The sequence below is a fragment of the Sphaeramia orbicularis genome, chromosome 5 (assembly GCF_902148855.1).
Source record: "Sphaeramia orbicularis chromosome 5, fSphaOr1.1, whole genome shotgun sequence".
NCBI lineage: Eukaryota > Metazoa > Chordata > Actinopteri > Kurtiformes > Apogonidae > Sphaeramia > Sphaeramia orbicularis.
Window position 1 is genome coordinate 32,682,585 of NC_043961.1, and position 15,743 is coordinate 32,698,327.

At 40.7% G+C, this 15,743-nt stretch overlaps 1 protein-coding gene across 1 annotated transcript in view; it reads right to left on the reverse strand.

Annotated features, from left to right (window-relative positions):
* The window catches only part of ca16b (carbonic anhydrase XVI b), an 83,098-nt gene that overhangs the window by 15,627 nt on the left and 51,728 nt on the right, over nucleotides 1–15,743 (reverse strand). Inside the window, exons 8-18 of the mRNA XM_030134397.1 lie at nucleotides 15,246–15,430; nucleotides 12,648–12,756; nucleotides 12,494–12,543; nucleotides 11,684–12,404; nucleotides 10,182–10,320; nucleotides 7,342–7,433; nucleotides 5,751–5,842; nucleotides 3,619–3,715; nucleotides 3,422–3,504; nucleotides 2,924–3,058; nucleotides 2,698–2,835 (exon numbers count right to left, since the gene is read on the reverse strand). Coding sequence (XP_029990257.1) covers nucleotides 2,698–2,835; nucleotides 2,924–3,058; nucleotides 3,422–3,504; nucleotides 3,619–3,715; nucleotides 5,751–5,842; nucleotides 7,342–7,433; nucleotides 10,182–10,320; nucleotides 11,684–12,404; nucleotides 12,494–12,543; nucleotides 12,648–12,756; nucleotides 15,246–15,430 — 1,841 coding nt within the window. The remainder of the gene's footprint in view (nucleotides 1–2,697; nucleotides 2,836–2,923; nucleotides 3,059–3,421; nucleotides 3,505–3,618; nucleotides 3,716–5,750; nucleotides 5,843–7,341; nucleotides 7,434–10,181; nucleotides 10,321–11,683; nucleotides 12,405–12,493; nucleotides 12,544–12,647; nucleotides 12,757–15,245; nucleotides 15,431–15,743) is intronic.

The following is a 15,743-nucleotide window of genomic DNA, read 5'->3' on the forward strand; positions in this document are numbered from 1 at the left end:
GTTTATTGGGAGGTAATGAGAGCAGGAAAAATAGTGGTGAGAGAGAGGATGTTTCAGTGGACCAACATGTGCACAAGAAAGTGTGTCATGATGTTAAAATGACTAAATCCCCACAAAAAAAAGCGCAGACATGTGTCTTTGGCATTTTCAGGGTGTAGTTACAGATAAGAGTGCATTGCTCTTATGTGTAGTGAGGGGGATGCAGAGTTAGCAGAAAGATGGAGGCGAACCCGCCACGGCACAGCAGATATATTCACTGAGATTACATCAGTCCAACATATAGCTGGTAAATTGAACCATGTTCAGTAAAATGTTGAATGGTTCCAGTTATGGACGGATAGACAGACAGACATGCTTATCATTACATCCCCCTGCATTAATATGGTGAGGGGATAAAAGTGAGTCGAGATCCTGAGCCTACGTTTCTCATTGAGAAATATGCATTAGCACATAACATAGGACTCAGTGGAAACACTCAGAAGTGATTTAGACCGGGACAGACGACACATGTGAAAATGCCCTCAGTTCTTCATAGGGTTCAAGATTCAAAGACATAAGATCTCCATGATTCATGATTAGCTGATCATCTAAATATCAATATGAAGTTATTTCCTTCCAATCAACTAACCGATTAAGCCAGTGGTTCTTAACCTGGGTTCGATCGAACCCTAGGGGTTCGGTGAGTCAGTCTCAGGGGTTCGGCGGAGGTCAATGAGTCGAGTGTGTGTGTCGGGCTAGGTCCGTGTATGTAAACAAACGGCTTCGGAGATTCTTTCTCTGATTGACATCCAATATACGCGGTGTATTGTTGTTGCTTATAGCACTACAACACATCCGGAAGTGTTTATAATCTCTTCCACTCGTCTGACGATGAATTATTTGAGTATTTTCCACATCGTTGTTATGACTTTTGCTACTTCCTGTTAACCACGGAGGCAGCCATGTGTAGCGTTTGTTTACATTTTTCGGTCACTGCACCGTTCAGTTACAATCATGTGACAACCGACGCACCGTCGCGGATGGAGAAATCGTATTACGCTAAAGCCAAGCTAGTGCCGTAATAAAACAACAATCACAAAAATACTGAAGGAGTATAATGAGAACTTTTTTTTTTTTGATACACTACATGCAATTATCTTTTTTTATGTCAAAATTGCGTGGTTCAGAAAGTTCGGAGCGAGATGAAACGAAACCCGGGTTTACCTGACGGCCTACACATACTTATACACAACAGCAGAAGTCCCACTGATTTGCAGTAAATATTCATTATTATTGTAGCCTGATGGAAATTAGGTGACGGGTGTGTGTTAAAATGTTAAAAATGATAAATAGCATAAATACAATAAGTTCATTATTGGAATACATAAGGTTAAAAATTAAAACCATTTCAGTGTGGTTGTATTAAAAAAGGTCATGTCTTTGTGAAAAGATATGTAATTTGTTGTAAGTTCATGCACTGTATTGGTTTTGTTCTTTGAGCACAGTGATGTTAATGCACGGTTCATTTTGTGCACTAGTAAAACATATGCCTGTGTCTTGAATTTGAAAAAAATCATATTGTATTTTTTAATAAAGAAGGGTTCGGTGAATGCGCATATGAAACTGGTGGGGTTCAGTACCTCCAACAAGGTTAAGAACCACTGGATTAAGCATTTCATTTCTTAACTCTTTAAAACCTGACGTGTCATCGCTGACACACCCTGCACACATGCAGTTTGGATGGCTGTAACTTTTTCATCATTTATGCAATTGCAAAAATTCCAATGGTTTCTGAAACCTGAGACGTTGTGCTTTATAGGCTTTATTGGGTCATTACAGTAATTTCACTCACACCTGTACTAGAAGCTGGAGAAGCCATTTTAGCAGTAATACAACATGCAGAAAATTGTAAATCATTGCTAGATTTTGAAAGTTCTAAGTGCTCTGGAAAAATGGGCAAATGGATTCACTCACAGCATATTTTCCAACCTTTTTATAGTCAAAATAAGAAAAAAAGTCCAGGCAGACCATTTTAGGCTTAGGGTTTAAAGGGTTAACTATAGACATGCTCAGTGCTACAGTAAGTATAGCATAGTAAGCAAGTTATTTTTTTCCCAAATTAGTCAGTCAAACACATCAGATCATCTATCATGATGATTGTTTTTGTTATTCAGCATCACAATACAATTATTTTCACCAACTGATTTGCCCCCATGATAGTGCACACTAATCTTAAAATTTCTTAAAAGCAATAATTTATAGCAGTAAAATAAGATTAGGCAATGACTACTGCCACAGTACTGTAGCACTAAACATCGGTGTGTCTATTGCCACAGAGCCAAACAAATGATCTGCATTCTGCACTATGAACGTTGTCTCAGTGGCTCATTTGTATTAATCAAAAATCCGGGCAAATTCAGTTGCCACGTTTCATGTTGTTTGCCTGCATGCTGAAACTGAAAGTGTGAATATGTGCACAAACCAGCTTCCACTAACTGGTCCCCTAGCCTTTTCCTGTGACCGGAAAGGCACATGGCAGGTGCGATGCCTATTACCACAGCACTGAGGCAGCAGGGTGACAGGTTACCAGCCTACACATGATATAACGAGGGCGCTGATTGGCTCTGTGTAATAGACAAATGAGAAAGTAGTCCCACAGTGCTGAAGCAATAGCCACTTCGAGAAGATTAATACAGCATGGGTGTGACATTTACTTACCTTTTTAACTTTAGTGTTCCTTATAAGGAACTGTCGCAGTGTGTAGCAGGCGTGTACTTTGGTGCTTTTTAGTGTCACCACAATGTTTCCATACTGCTCACTGTTCTGTTCTGTTGGCCAGTACTGGTCACATTTCCTCTGAAGGACACAACAGTCACATCAAAGGTCAATACCAGACAGATAATTGATCTCTAGCAGGAATGTTTTATGATGGAAGTAAACCTACTCTTCCTTTCTCCACCAGGTTTGTGATCATGATGATGATGCCAGTGTTCTGCTCCCACACCATCCGCCAGAAGTCTTCAAATGTAGACTTCAGAGGACCCTGAGCAGCAATATATGCTCTAGGTTGGTTGTAGCCCTGAAACATGATGGTGGAGGTTTCTGTTAAGAAGTGGCTAACTTTATTTTACCCACTGACACTGACAAAGCTCATAGACACAGCATCTTGGTCTGCCATTAAACCAGCTCTTTAACCCACCGTAATGGCAAAGATCAAGATATTAATGATCATTAATGGTTTTTAAGATCAGACTCACAACTTTTCTTAGCTTCTAAAAGTACAACTGAAACATATTTCAATTCCATGAACAAAATAGGAGCTGTTAGCTTTAAAATATTCCTATGAAATTGTACTGCAACAAATTCAGTCAAACTACCACAAAAGAAAACCAAACCAGGATCTTGAAATATTTCAACAGGTCAAGTGTTTGGTACTACTCACATCCACATAATTGGCGTTGATGTAATCTGAATGTTTAGCATCTTTTCCTGCAAGAGCTCGTAACTTCACCCTGCTGTGGTCATCTGGGAAAAGCATTGACATATTTATGTGAATTAACCGCAGAGATTTTGTACAGAATCAATCGAATTTGATTGTGCAGCAACAGACACCATAATGAGATTTTGCAGCTGACTCACAAGCTACAATGTTGATGTATCTGTTTTTGTGCTTGTTGTCTGGATGATTGGAGTGTTCCGCTGTGATTTTCAGGTCTGCTGTGCAACGTTGAACCTCCTGGTGAGACAACAAACACAGAGATGGATTTTATTAAACAAGTAGAAGATACAAAAGTGGTATTACCCTCCCTGAGTAATCCATATTTACTCCGACTGTTACTGTTTTCATGTGACCTGAATGTTTTTATTCCTCAGTAGCCTCTAAGATTTCATTTATTCGATAGTGCTTTAACTGCAAGCAGAAACTGTGGCAGCGATTTAGTGTCTCAGTCAAGGACACTTGAGCACACAGATGCTTACTACTGCTGGGGCTTGAACTCCGCTACACAACTTTCTTCATTACTACACTAAACCACAATGCACCCACCCACAAACTACCACAACTACTGCCAACATAGCTTTACTGTAGCACATTTGCACACAGTCTTCACATCAAATGACCCCAATTAGAATGAATCCTCCAGGGGTAAAGCTTTTGCCTCATTTCTTAACCTGGTTGCACAGCAAATGTGTTTCCATCCAGAAAACCAGCAGACAGTACTCCTCTAATTAACCTCCGTCTCACTTGATCTTTCTCTCAGTCTTTCTCTCAACCATCTGTTCAAAATTAGAAACCCTGCACACGAACACATGCAGAAAATAATCTTGAACTACTGTTCAGTCTCAGGACCCAGTGCAGACAATATGTGCACAGTGGAGTGGGGTAATGACCTGTGTCGAGTAGACCATCAGTAAATACACAAGGAAAAGAAGACACAACAAATATGTGCTGCAGTCCCAGTGCTTTCACACCTACCCTGTTACTGTGATTTTTTTGTTCAAACTCTACAACTGACTGTGTTTTTTAAGGCTGGCATCAAAGCAATGTAATAATGTACTCTGATAATATATCTGTTAATCACAATATGGGTGTGGGGATTATGTCTGAAGCTTTTGTACAACGTGATTAGTATTAATAAACAACATTTAAACAACACACACAGGCACTTATATCATTGTGGTAAAATCCATCTTTATGATCTTCTCCAACCTGTTTATTAACAGTTCTGATCAAGCTTACCAATTACTTCTTTGCAAATGCTTTGTAACAGCATAGAATATACATATACACTGATGTACTAGAGTGCCATATAAAGTGGGGTACACACATAAGGATTTTCTAAATCTGAAGAGATTTTTTATTTCTTACAGACCAAACACATGAAGATAAAAAATCAGGCATTGCACAGTTTTGATCGTGCTGTGTGTGGTGTGTTCCGATAATCTCAACACAGCATACCACTCATGTAATAATTCTGTACCACCACCGATCTAGAATCTAGTCCTCCAAGCCAGAAATCTCGTGTGATCAAACATGATCTAACAAAAACGAAGAAGAAACATAGCAACAACTGGAAAACACAACATACAACATGGAAGAGGACATATGAGAGGAGGGAATGATGGCGTTCTTGGGACTATATTTGACAAAAAAAACCTAAATTTCGGAGGCCCACCGAACTTTATGTTTCAGGTCAGCCATGCTTGTTATTATTTACACCTGCTTCCTTGTTCCTCAGTCAGCTTGCTTCTTGATTGGCTACATTCCGTTTCACGTCACAATTCACAGAGTCATGACTCGGGAGTCGTCCGCTGTCCCCACACACGAAGATGTTTGGTGGTAAATACTGAACAAGTTTAATATTTAATATTGTCAGCCCCAACCCGTTTTGGAGCCAATTATCGGGACATATTCACTCTTAACACACCTCAGACCACAGGATAATCTTATAGGATAATCTTATAAAACATAAGATAATCTGGCGTTTGCCATCCTTGGTTGGGAAGGGGGAAAATCGGGACAAAAACAGCCCAATTATTTTTATGTGTGTACCCTGCTTAAGTGTTTTTTTCCTTCCCATGGGTACATGTAGAGCTAATGATGTATATGACCAATCAATGAGTTAACCATCACTCCCTCTGACATTATGTTTACATTTTGTGGTTTGTAAGAAGTCAGCGTGAACAAGGCGTGGACATCAACACTAAGATGTTGGTTTGGATCAACTATTCACGTGTGTGGTCAACAGTAGTTCAAAACTACATAGACATACCTCAAACTCCTCTGAGAAACCTTGCAGGTTGTTCTTGTACAGTTCCATGATGTGTTTAACAAACTGCTTAACAGGGATGGCCTCCATGTCATCTGCAGGAGACACACAAAACTATCAGTAAAGTGCACTTATCAGGGTTTGTGTAAGGTCTTATAGTGTTGTCTTGTACTGTTAGTGTATGAGCGAGGTCTTCAGGCAGGGCTCACAAAGAAGCCAATGCCATCCATCATTTTTCCAATTCCTAAGCAACCAGGCAGCAAATGTAAAGTATGGTTTGTTAACCTTAAATCAGATGCTCAGAAGGACATTTTTGAAAGAAAAAAGAATAGAAAAGGGGAAAAAAAAGAGAAAAAAAGAAAAGAAAAATGAAGCCATGCCATCCTAATAGACTCGCCTCACTGCCTAGTTTTGGTATTTTGAGCATTTATAGGAGGTAGCATCTGTTCCATCTGAGTTAAATCAGACCCCAATCACACGTGAGGGATCTCTGATAAGACTGGTCGCTGTTACTCTGGGACAATAGTATAGAGGACCCAGCTGTCACTGATACTGATGCTGGTCGATGCCTTAACTAACACAGCCTTGCAGCTGGGGCCTTTAGGACTCTTACTTGCCTCAGTGGTTAGAACATAAAGGTGAATTTCAGGTTGTAAATCTGTTCATTTATCAAAATGTCTTGTCTGCCCTATTAGAATAGAGAGCCTTAGCAGTCTGTTAAGTTCATCTGAATAGTCCTGGGTGAAATGTGGCTTTAGGAGTTTGAAATTGAAATAAACTAAGGTTCATTAGGCACAGATTTACTTGACAAGGAATAAAACTGTACAGGAGCCTTGTTCTTCTTTTAAGTCTCAAATGCCCTGTGGAAGATCAATACTTCTGACACTGGGCTGATTCTTCCATTTTCTCTTCAAATATCTATACGGAGATGAATAATGAAAATGGTGAGCCCATAAAAGTCACTGTTCTATGAATTTTACTCGTGTCAACATTTTTCCTCATGTCTTAACTTCTATTAACTACTTGTTCAATCATTCAGAATTTATGTGCTTGAAAATTGCTGTAGTTTCATAGATAATTAAAAAAAATAGAAAGAAAAAGGAAAATGGAGAGAGAGAGAGAGACAGAGAGAGGGAAACGGAGATCAAAAGAAGCAGACGAGTAATAAAAGCAATGAATGTGGAGTCGATCCTGGCATCTGCTGTGCTTTGTAACTACGATACAGTCTCATAGCGTTACAGTGTCCCTGAGCTTGTGAAAGTGAAGTTTGATATCAACTAGCTGTCATTGCACTACTGCCTCAAAGAGGAAAGGCCAAAAAAAAGCCAAACACACAATATCTACAATGAAAGCCATTTTATATGTAAATGAACAGGCACTAAAGATACTGACAGACACAACAAAGAAAACAGTAAGTTAAATGGTGTTTTCTGTCTGACATATAGTCATTTTTAGGTCTAATCTTAAAATATGAACATATATAGTAATGTAGAAATAGAGTATCTAGATAAGGGCTTAAATGCAAAGGCAACGTTCACATAAAGTTATTAATATTTAGTACTATAAATAAATAATACACAGAAACAGAGGTTACCTGGTATAGGGATGACTGGAATATTCTCATTGGCCACCACCCGTGGGGAGCTACTCTCCTCGACATAGAAGTGAGCAGTCTGAAAAAACCTCCTACAGGGACACATGGAGAGCAGTACAGTGAAACCACACACTATCGGCACAGATGAAGTCACAGTAAAGTCTATTAGGGAGTTGTTATCCCATTGTTCTCAGATCCGGTCTGTCAACATCAGCATCTGAATGTCGAGTAGAATGACACGGGAACGGCAGCAAACTGCTAATGAAAACTCCAGAGTAGCTGAGACACAGCTGATCGCACACAGATAAAGTCTTCGTCTGCGAGCGCATACTGGAAATGCAGTGTGAGCTGACAACAGGGAACAGGTAAACAACTCACAGCGACACACAGCGCAGTGCCAAAATTAGCCCTTATTCAAACTGAAGACAACTAATCCAAATACAATCTCTCCACAGGACAAAACAGAGCACTTTCAAAACTCCCTCTCTGATCTGACGAGATCAAAATCCAGTAAAAGGTGCATTTTCTGCTGGACACGTTTCTATGATTGCCCCCTGCTGCTGCTACTCAAAGCAGGTGAAAAACAATATTCATAAAGTTTTGTGTTACAAGATGAAAGTTTGACATCCATTACACAGCTATACCTAACCCCAGGTCAGAAATACTGTTATTTAATGTGTCATTTTTTGAGCTATCTGAAGTGCAAGTCCTCCAAACTTTTACACAGCAGTTTAAAGTCTGCAGTTCAAAGAATTAACAGCTTCTAAAAGAGCAAATCATTGCCACTCTTGTCAAATTGATGCATACTGCTAATAGGCTAAAATATTTTTGTGGTCTGTAAAACTCTTAGTTGAGGAAGGATTCCAGAGAAAATAAAACAAAACTCAAATTACTCAAAAAAAAAAAAAACTTTGTAAATCTCTTAAATCTCTAAGGTGCTAAACACCCTCCACAGACTGTCAAACCCTACTGCCTCCTCACACACCAACACACACAATGTATACTAATAAATGCAGAAAGAAAGACCCTGTGTTTCATCCAGTGCCAGCTTTTTTTTTTTTTTTTTCAGGTTTAATCCTACCTGTACTTGATGCAGAGGAGGGAGCAAAGGCTAGTCATTCTTTAAGAGAGATGAAACAAAAATAAGAAGGCTGCACAGCATTTAAAAGATATAGAAGGAGAGAGAAGAAAGAGAAATACACAGAGAGAGAGAGAGAGAGAGAGAGAGAGAGAGAGAGAGAGAGAGGAGAGACAGAGAAAGAGGGGAGGGTGAAAAACAAATGAGGAGAGCTCCCCCCTTGCTTTGCGTCACAGCCTCCCAGAGTAATGGGTCCCTGCGGGTGCAGATGTGGTGCAGCTAACTAACCTGCTCTGTCAACATCTCATCACTACTTCTCATTCAGGGTCTCACAAGAACACTTGGGGGAGTGGAAAATGTGTGGAAATATACGGCTTGTATGGATGTCAATTTCTTTAAAAACTGGAGTGAAGCATCCAATTTAACATTTAACACGGCCGTCAGCAGCACTCATATGAGATGGGATTCATACCCTATTTAACATCTGTGCGTTTTCAACAAACACCTTAGAGCACAGAAACTTCCAGATGTGTACTGTAACTCATGAAATTACTCCAGTATAGATAAACCTAATATGCTAGAATTAACTACAATTTAACAAGCAAAAAATGAAAGCTTGAATATATGGTTTATAATTACATATTGCTAAATAAACAGTTATAAATCAAAATGGACTACAGCGATGTGTTCTTAATGACCAGAACATCTGTGAGTAGAGGATTTTGTTAGTCACACTATTACTAAGAAAGACTACACAGAGCATGAAGAGTGTGAATGGGTTGATTTCATCTTCAATCATGGTCTCTTCCCCAAGGGAAAGCAGGCGTTGTCTGAACTGTCTGAGCTGTCATAACAACAGCTGTGATGACCATTTCTAATCTCCCAGCAGCCCCTGCTCTTCTGCTCAAATAACACAACTCTCAGATGCACCTAATACATTCCTTTTCAACATAAGGCTGTTACATAAAAAACGGTTCCATTATGTGGCACTATACAATGCTCCAAACTGCAGTTAAGTCACAATTCAGATACTATACAGTAAAAATAACTATTTAGCATGATTCACAAAATATCCCAGACTGTCAATAAACAAAATCCTCCACAGAACTTTACAAGCGGTAATCTGCATTATGTATGCATGGGACCAGCTGAGGAAACAGTCCATAGTGCTATTTGTAACTCATTATCCAGCCTGCATGTGCCAGTGGCTTGGCCTGTGTAATTACTGGGTGTCCAATAGCGTGGCTGGAAATTAGCCCAGCAGATGAAGACACAGCTGGGACCCCTGCTGGCTCTGGAGGGCCTTCAGGTCTCCTGGCTTTCACCAAGGAGGGTGATGGGCATGATGTACAGCGAGCAGGTCAGACGAGGCCAAGAAAGCAGAGCAGACCGTTGGAGACTGATGGCACAAACGCATGCATGTGTAGAAAAGCAGACGGGACTCACTGTAACCAGACAGGTGTGAATGTGTAACAGACTGACTGGAAAATCCTGTCATGCAACCAGGCGTCAGGCGTGATACTTTTTTTTTTTTAACCCACAAATGTTAGTTTAACACAATGTATAGATGACACCTCTGTGAGTTAAAGGGCAGCCTAGTTATTGATACCACTGTGAAAAGTAAGAAAAACAGAGCCAGAAGAGATGAGGCATTTCTACGGGTGTAATGTCATGTTTCTGTTTGACCAGTTTAGCTGTAAAATGATCGCTCCAGAATGTGGTTTGATACCTGAACACGGCTACGCTTTGACCTTCTTCTTACCTCCAGTAGACCATCACAACCAGCAGCATTATGAGGCAGAGCAGAGTGAGTGCTGACACTACCACCAGGGGGACAATCCACACCATCCGGCCCATCCCCGGCTGGGGGGTGCGAGTCATGTTGGTCAAGATGGTCCTATCTAGAATGAAACACCAGCACGTGTAAATGCTATATACTTTCACATGCACAAAGATATTCTAGAGACAGAATCATTTTTCTACTGCAGTGTTTTTAGACACTGTGATTAAAGAAACCAACAGAAAATGAAAGATTGATGCAGTCTTTGTATTGCCTTCTGTCCTTCATTCTGTCTCCTTGACATATTCACTGGGGAGACGTGGGGTACATCAAAATGAGAACATTTCAAATCCGACAAATAGGAGCTTTAACTGTCAGTGAAAATTGGCAGCAAATTTAATCATTTTGATTCTTTTTGAGGAATATGGCAAACATAAAGTCTATTTTCTAAAATGAAGCTTTTGAGGATTAAAATATTTAAAGAAACAAGAGCTTTGGTTTATATTTTCTTGTATATTTATGCAAGATCAGATGTTTCTTGTGATATTCAAAGAAATTTAATGATACATTTCATTTGGTTGCCAGTCTACAGTGTCATATCACCTATGTTAAGCCAACCTTAATGCTCAACATTACTTGCATCTATTCCACCCAAATCAAATGACATAACATGAATATACTGTGCACCACTAAATGAAAATTTGAGCCTTTTACTGGGTTGCCTCTGAGTGAAATGCTCTCTGTGACTATGTTGAGTCATGCAGTGTATCTGTTTAGGGCTCAAAGTCTTTTGTTCGTAACTCTTGGTTGAACCTGAAAAGCAATTTGAATCACAAATAACAATCAGATTATGAAACAATGAATGTAATCATGTTACCTCAGAGAGTTCATTATTCGATCCAAAAATCAAAGCCATTACAGATTAAAAACTACACACTGCTTAGAATAAAATCATAAGCTAAACATCTGTCTGTCAGTCAGACACTGCAGTACTATCAGATTCAGATGAGGTAGGTGCTTCTTATCTAACACATATTCTCAACAGTTTGAGTGCAACATAAATATACAATTCCAGACGCCAGTTTTCAAATCAATCTTCACTTGATATCTATTTCTAACATTGTCACAGCAAAAGATTTGGCTAAAAAAAATCTTCACAAAAAGGCTCTCCCTCGAGGCAAACTCTTCTGTAGTACTGTATGTTTAAACGAATTCCTCGAGGCACAACCCCTCTGGCAAACAGCTTACTTTTGCCTTCAGGCCTCTGTGTTGTAGTGACACAAAAGCCTGGAGCTTTGTCTTTGACTGAGATGGTAACCAGTGAAGTCACCGTCTTAAATCAAGTTATTTGTTATGCTAAATTAGGCTGCTTGGAGAGAAGTCTTGCCTCATATGAAGACGCCTTACTGAAATTTCAAAAGAGATTTTTATGTTTGGATGAAAGACATTTTGATTGCAAAAAAAAAAAGCATATTGTGACATACCAGTCTGGACAGAAAATGGCCAAAGACGACTGATCTTCGGAGCCAGCGTGGAGCTTTGGGGAATCTGCATTTCTACACTGTCATTACGAGGCTCCTGACTAGGGACTGCATTTACATCTATGTTGACCAGCTGTTCATCTCCAGTGCTTTCAGGTACTGTGGTGCCTTTAGCTGTAGGCTTCCCTCCGTCTTTCTCTTTGGCTGTGGATGCAGGGGTGGGGATTAAAGACTCTTTGGCCACAGTGCTGTTAGTTTGCTTTTCCTCATTAGTGGACGCAGGCTTGTTTTTCTTCTTCTTCTCATCCTCTTCTTCCTCCTGCTCTCCTTCTCTCTCCCCCTCCTCTTCCTCCTCCTCCACACCGTCTCGTGTGGTCTGGCTGTCCTCAGATGGGGTGTCTGTCTCTGAGCCCTGTGGCGCTGTTTGCTCCGTGCTGGACTTCGCAGGTGGGACTGAAGGATGAGTGGGGTTTTGAGTGGCTTGGGGCGCCTGGGTGGGCCAAACGGAACTAGGCAGGGAAGAGATGACACCTCCACCAACACCTAAGCCCGCCAGCAAGGTGCTAGTCACCACTGATGCTACTGTGGCCTGACTGCCACTCGAGGAGGGACCCATTCCTGTTGCCATGGAGACGATAGAGAAATGGATGCCAGAGGACGTCCAAGTGGAAGAACCAGAGCTAATGGGAGCCATGTCTGCTGAAGATGCTGGGGAAATCGTGGGCTGAAGAGGACATAAGAGAGTGGTTAAACAACAGACCCCAATGTGAGTTGCCAAAAGAAATTTGCGCTGCCATCTTCAGGCAAACTCACCATCCCAGTTTTCACAATGCGAGAGCCTTCAAATATCCTTGTTGTATTAGCTGAAAAACAAGAAAGCACTTTATAAAAATCTATTTTGTGTGTGTTTTTTTCTTTTTTCTTAACAGACACTTATTACTGTGTGTGAAAAGATGAGTGGAGTTACCTCTGAACAGCAGTGTTTGGCTGAAGTCACTGCGCAGGTCATGCTGACACACTGCCTGCACTCTGAAGAGGTACAGGACGTCAGGGGAAACATTAGTGATGACTGCTCTCTGCAAGAAAAAGATGCACATACAGAAGCACTTAAAACCTCTTGCACATATTATAGAAATCCTGATTAAATTTGTGGATAAAACATATTTACATTGATGGTTAATTCAGTCACCATTTTGCTCAACTGATCCTGAAAGCAGCCACATGTTGTTAAAAACCCCGTGTCCAGTGTGTACATGGATTTATTTATATTACAATGATCCTCAGTGATTGCCTATGGTAATAAAATGCTTGTTTTTTTTTTTCTTGAATGCATGGAAAGATAGAAAGTGAAAATTAAAATGGTAATGAAATGGGCAAAAAATATGAAAAATGACAGCTAAAGGAGAGGAACATACCAACACTGTCAATGTGACTTGCGGACTACTGAATTTAACTACATCTACAGACCAGCAACCGCTGTATTTAAAACATTCTAAACTGCCTTTGGGGCTGAAAGGTTAGGGTGCAAACCAGAGATTCACAAAACCTCTTCTTTCAATTCTGGCTGTTGGGGTTTGTTGGATGTTATACTTCTCACTGTTCCTAAATCTGTCTCTATACTTGTGACCATCAAAAACAGATCAAAATGGCAATAAATATTCTTCCAAAAGTCAGCATTCTGCTCCCCTGCCGCTACCTGCATATTTCTTTGTTCAAACTCCCCGTCGCTTTATCAAACAGCAACATCCAAACTAGTAAGTACATGCTGAAAAGTTTTGATGAAGATGACATTTTGGCATTTCCTCGAATAGAAATGTAGTGATTATAATAATAGGGTTTGCCTCCTCACATGGAGATGTTGCACCAAGACAAATTTTCATCCTATTCACTTTGTAAAGACACCATCACTCTGCATCCTTGACTTAGGACCACCCTAGACGATGATGGTTTTAAGAAACACAAACAATTCCCTATTCTCAAATGCTAATGGGTTCAGCCAGACCTTTCTCCTGCATCGACACGCCATTAAAATTAAGTCTGGCTCTGTGAGGCTACTTCACAAGCCAAACAGTAAGTGGTTACATGCAACACCCAGCTTGTGAGGCAGGTTGTTTCACAGTACTGGAGTCTTAAGGGAGAATATAGAATGTACCAGTCAGTAGAGATATGATAAGTCCGCCAGAGGACCTTGGGGTGCACTGTGGCTGATGAGAAGTTAAAGGTCAGTAAATACAGTTGGATGATGTTCAAAATAGGATGTAACCAGTGCAGCAAGTCTCGAATTGAGGTGGACTACGGTATTTCTGTTTCTGAAAAACAGAAAAATGAGCTTGAAGGACTAATATATAAGATATATAAAGTAAAAAGGTTATACACCAATGCAGAAAACAAGAAGAAAAGAAAACAAATAAGAAGAAAACAAATAGATGTTGTATTTGAGAAGGTTCACATTAATGCCGTTTGCCCCCCCCCCCCCAAGTGTGCAGTAGCTCCAACCATCCAGCAGAAGTCACTAGTGGTGATCTCTCACCAACCTCCCACCCATGATGATGGCAACTGGACTCAATGAAACGCATGACCAATCCAGATGTACAGCCACCAGGAAACTGATCCCAGGTCTCTGCACTGTTGGGCGTCTGTTTTGCCCCTGCACCATTTATATCAAAAAAGGCAGTCATGCAGACTGTCAGGACAGGTGGGGGTCAGTGAGCTTGAAAGCGATGCACAGCTGGGTATCCACAAATGGAAGGATGTGTGACCGGGGAGAGGGATATATGGTGTGAGCGTGAACAGTGCTGTAGCTGTAGCTTCCTAGAGGGGAGGATATATTTCTGGTGAGAAAGTCAATGTTCTCTATTCTGTGTTCAAGGCAGACAGGCAGAAATGTATGATCACTGATGTCAAGAACTGCATTGAGATCTAAAGGACTACACTTGCACAGCTGCCTGCATAGTTTAGTAAAAGAAGACAGTTTGTGTTCAAAGAGCTGTCTGTGTGGCCAGGAAAACAGACAGAATTTGCTAAAATGATTACACAGAGTTTAAATTGGTGAAAGAAAAAAGCATAGTCATTTCGTGTGAAATCTGTAAGAAATGAGTCCCATTCCACACTTGACCCCATCACATTCTAAACCCGTTCACAGAGTAATTACAATTGAAATCAATGCAAAAAGAAGTTCGTAGAAAATAGTAAGATTGAGAGAAGACCATGAGTGTTTTTGTCAACACACTGCACAGATTATAGGCTTCTCAGTTCTCCCTACATGTCTATTCATGGACAGATGAGTGACAGGGAAGTGCTTGGACCCTCATATCGACCGAGCAACAGCCACACGCCGAGTTCATCACAACCTGTCACTCCTCTAGCCACTCTGATCCCGCCAAGAACATCTGAGGGTCTGCCCGTCTGTCATAGCCATTTAAACTGTGTCCATCCCAGGGGGGAATAAAAAGCTGTTTAGAAATACAAACGTAACCCAAATAACCCCAGCAAATTTCCTTGCTTTCTCTGTGTAAATACTACAGTATATTTTCAGTTTTTGTTGGCAGCTGTTGCTATTACTCACCATGCTCTGGTCTCCAGTCTTTGTAAAGGTTTTTTCATCAGCAACATCACGTTTCACCCAGCTGTAGGAGACCATGTAACTGGTGATGGGTGGGTGGTAGATGGTTAGAGGGCGTTCCCAGCTCACCATCAGAGCAGTCTGGTTCAGCGGCTGGATCTTCATGCTCACTGGGGCACTGCTGCACACTGCAAGAACAGAGAGAGGGAGCATGAAATGAAAATTATTAATAAGAGAAAGGAAAAGTGTCACTTTTTCCCATCTGAATGCAGCTGGGTGGAAATGAAAGGCTGTGGCTGGGAGGAGTGCTTGACCAGAAAGATTTGTGTCTGTGCAGGATCCAGGTTTTCTTTTAACAAGCCTATTATTACTGTCTGCTGCTGGCCTGACTCGAAGCCCTTTCCACTTGGAAAACTTCTATGGTGTACATTGATACAGTAACTCAATAACAAAAACACTCCAGGAGGCTTGGCTGTGGTCAGGTAGAATCTCAGGTATCTG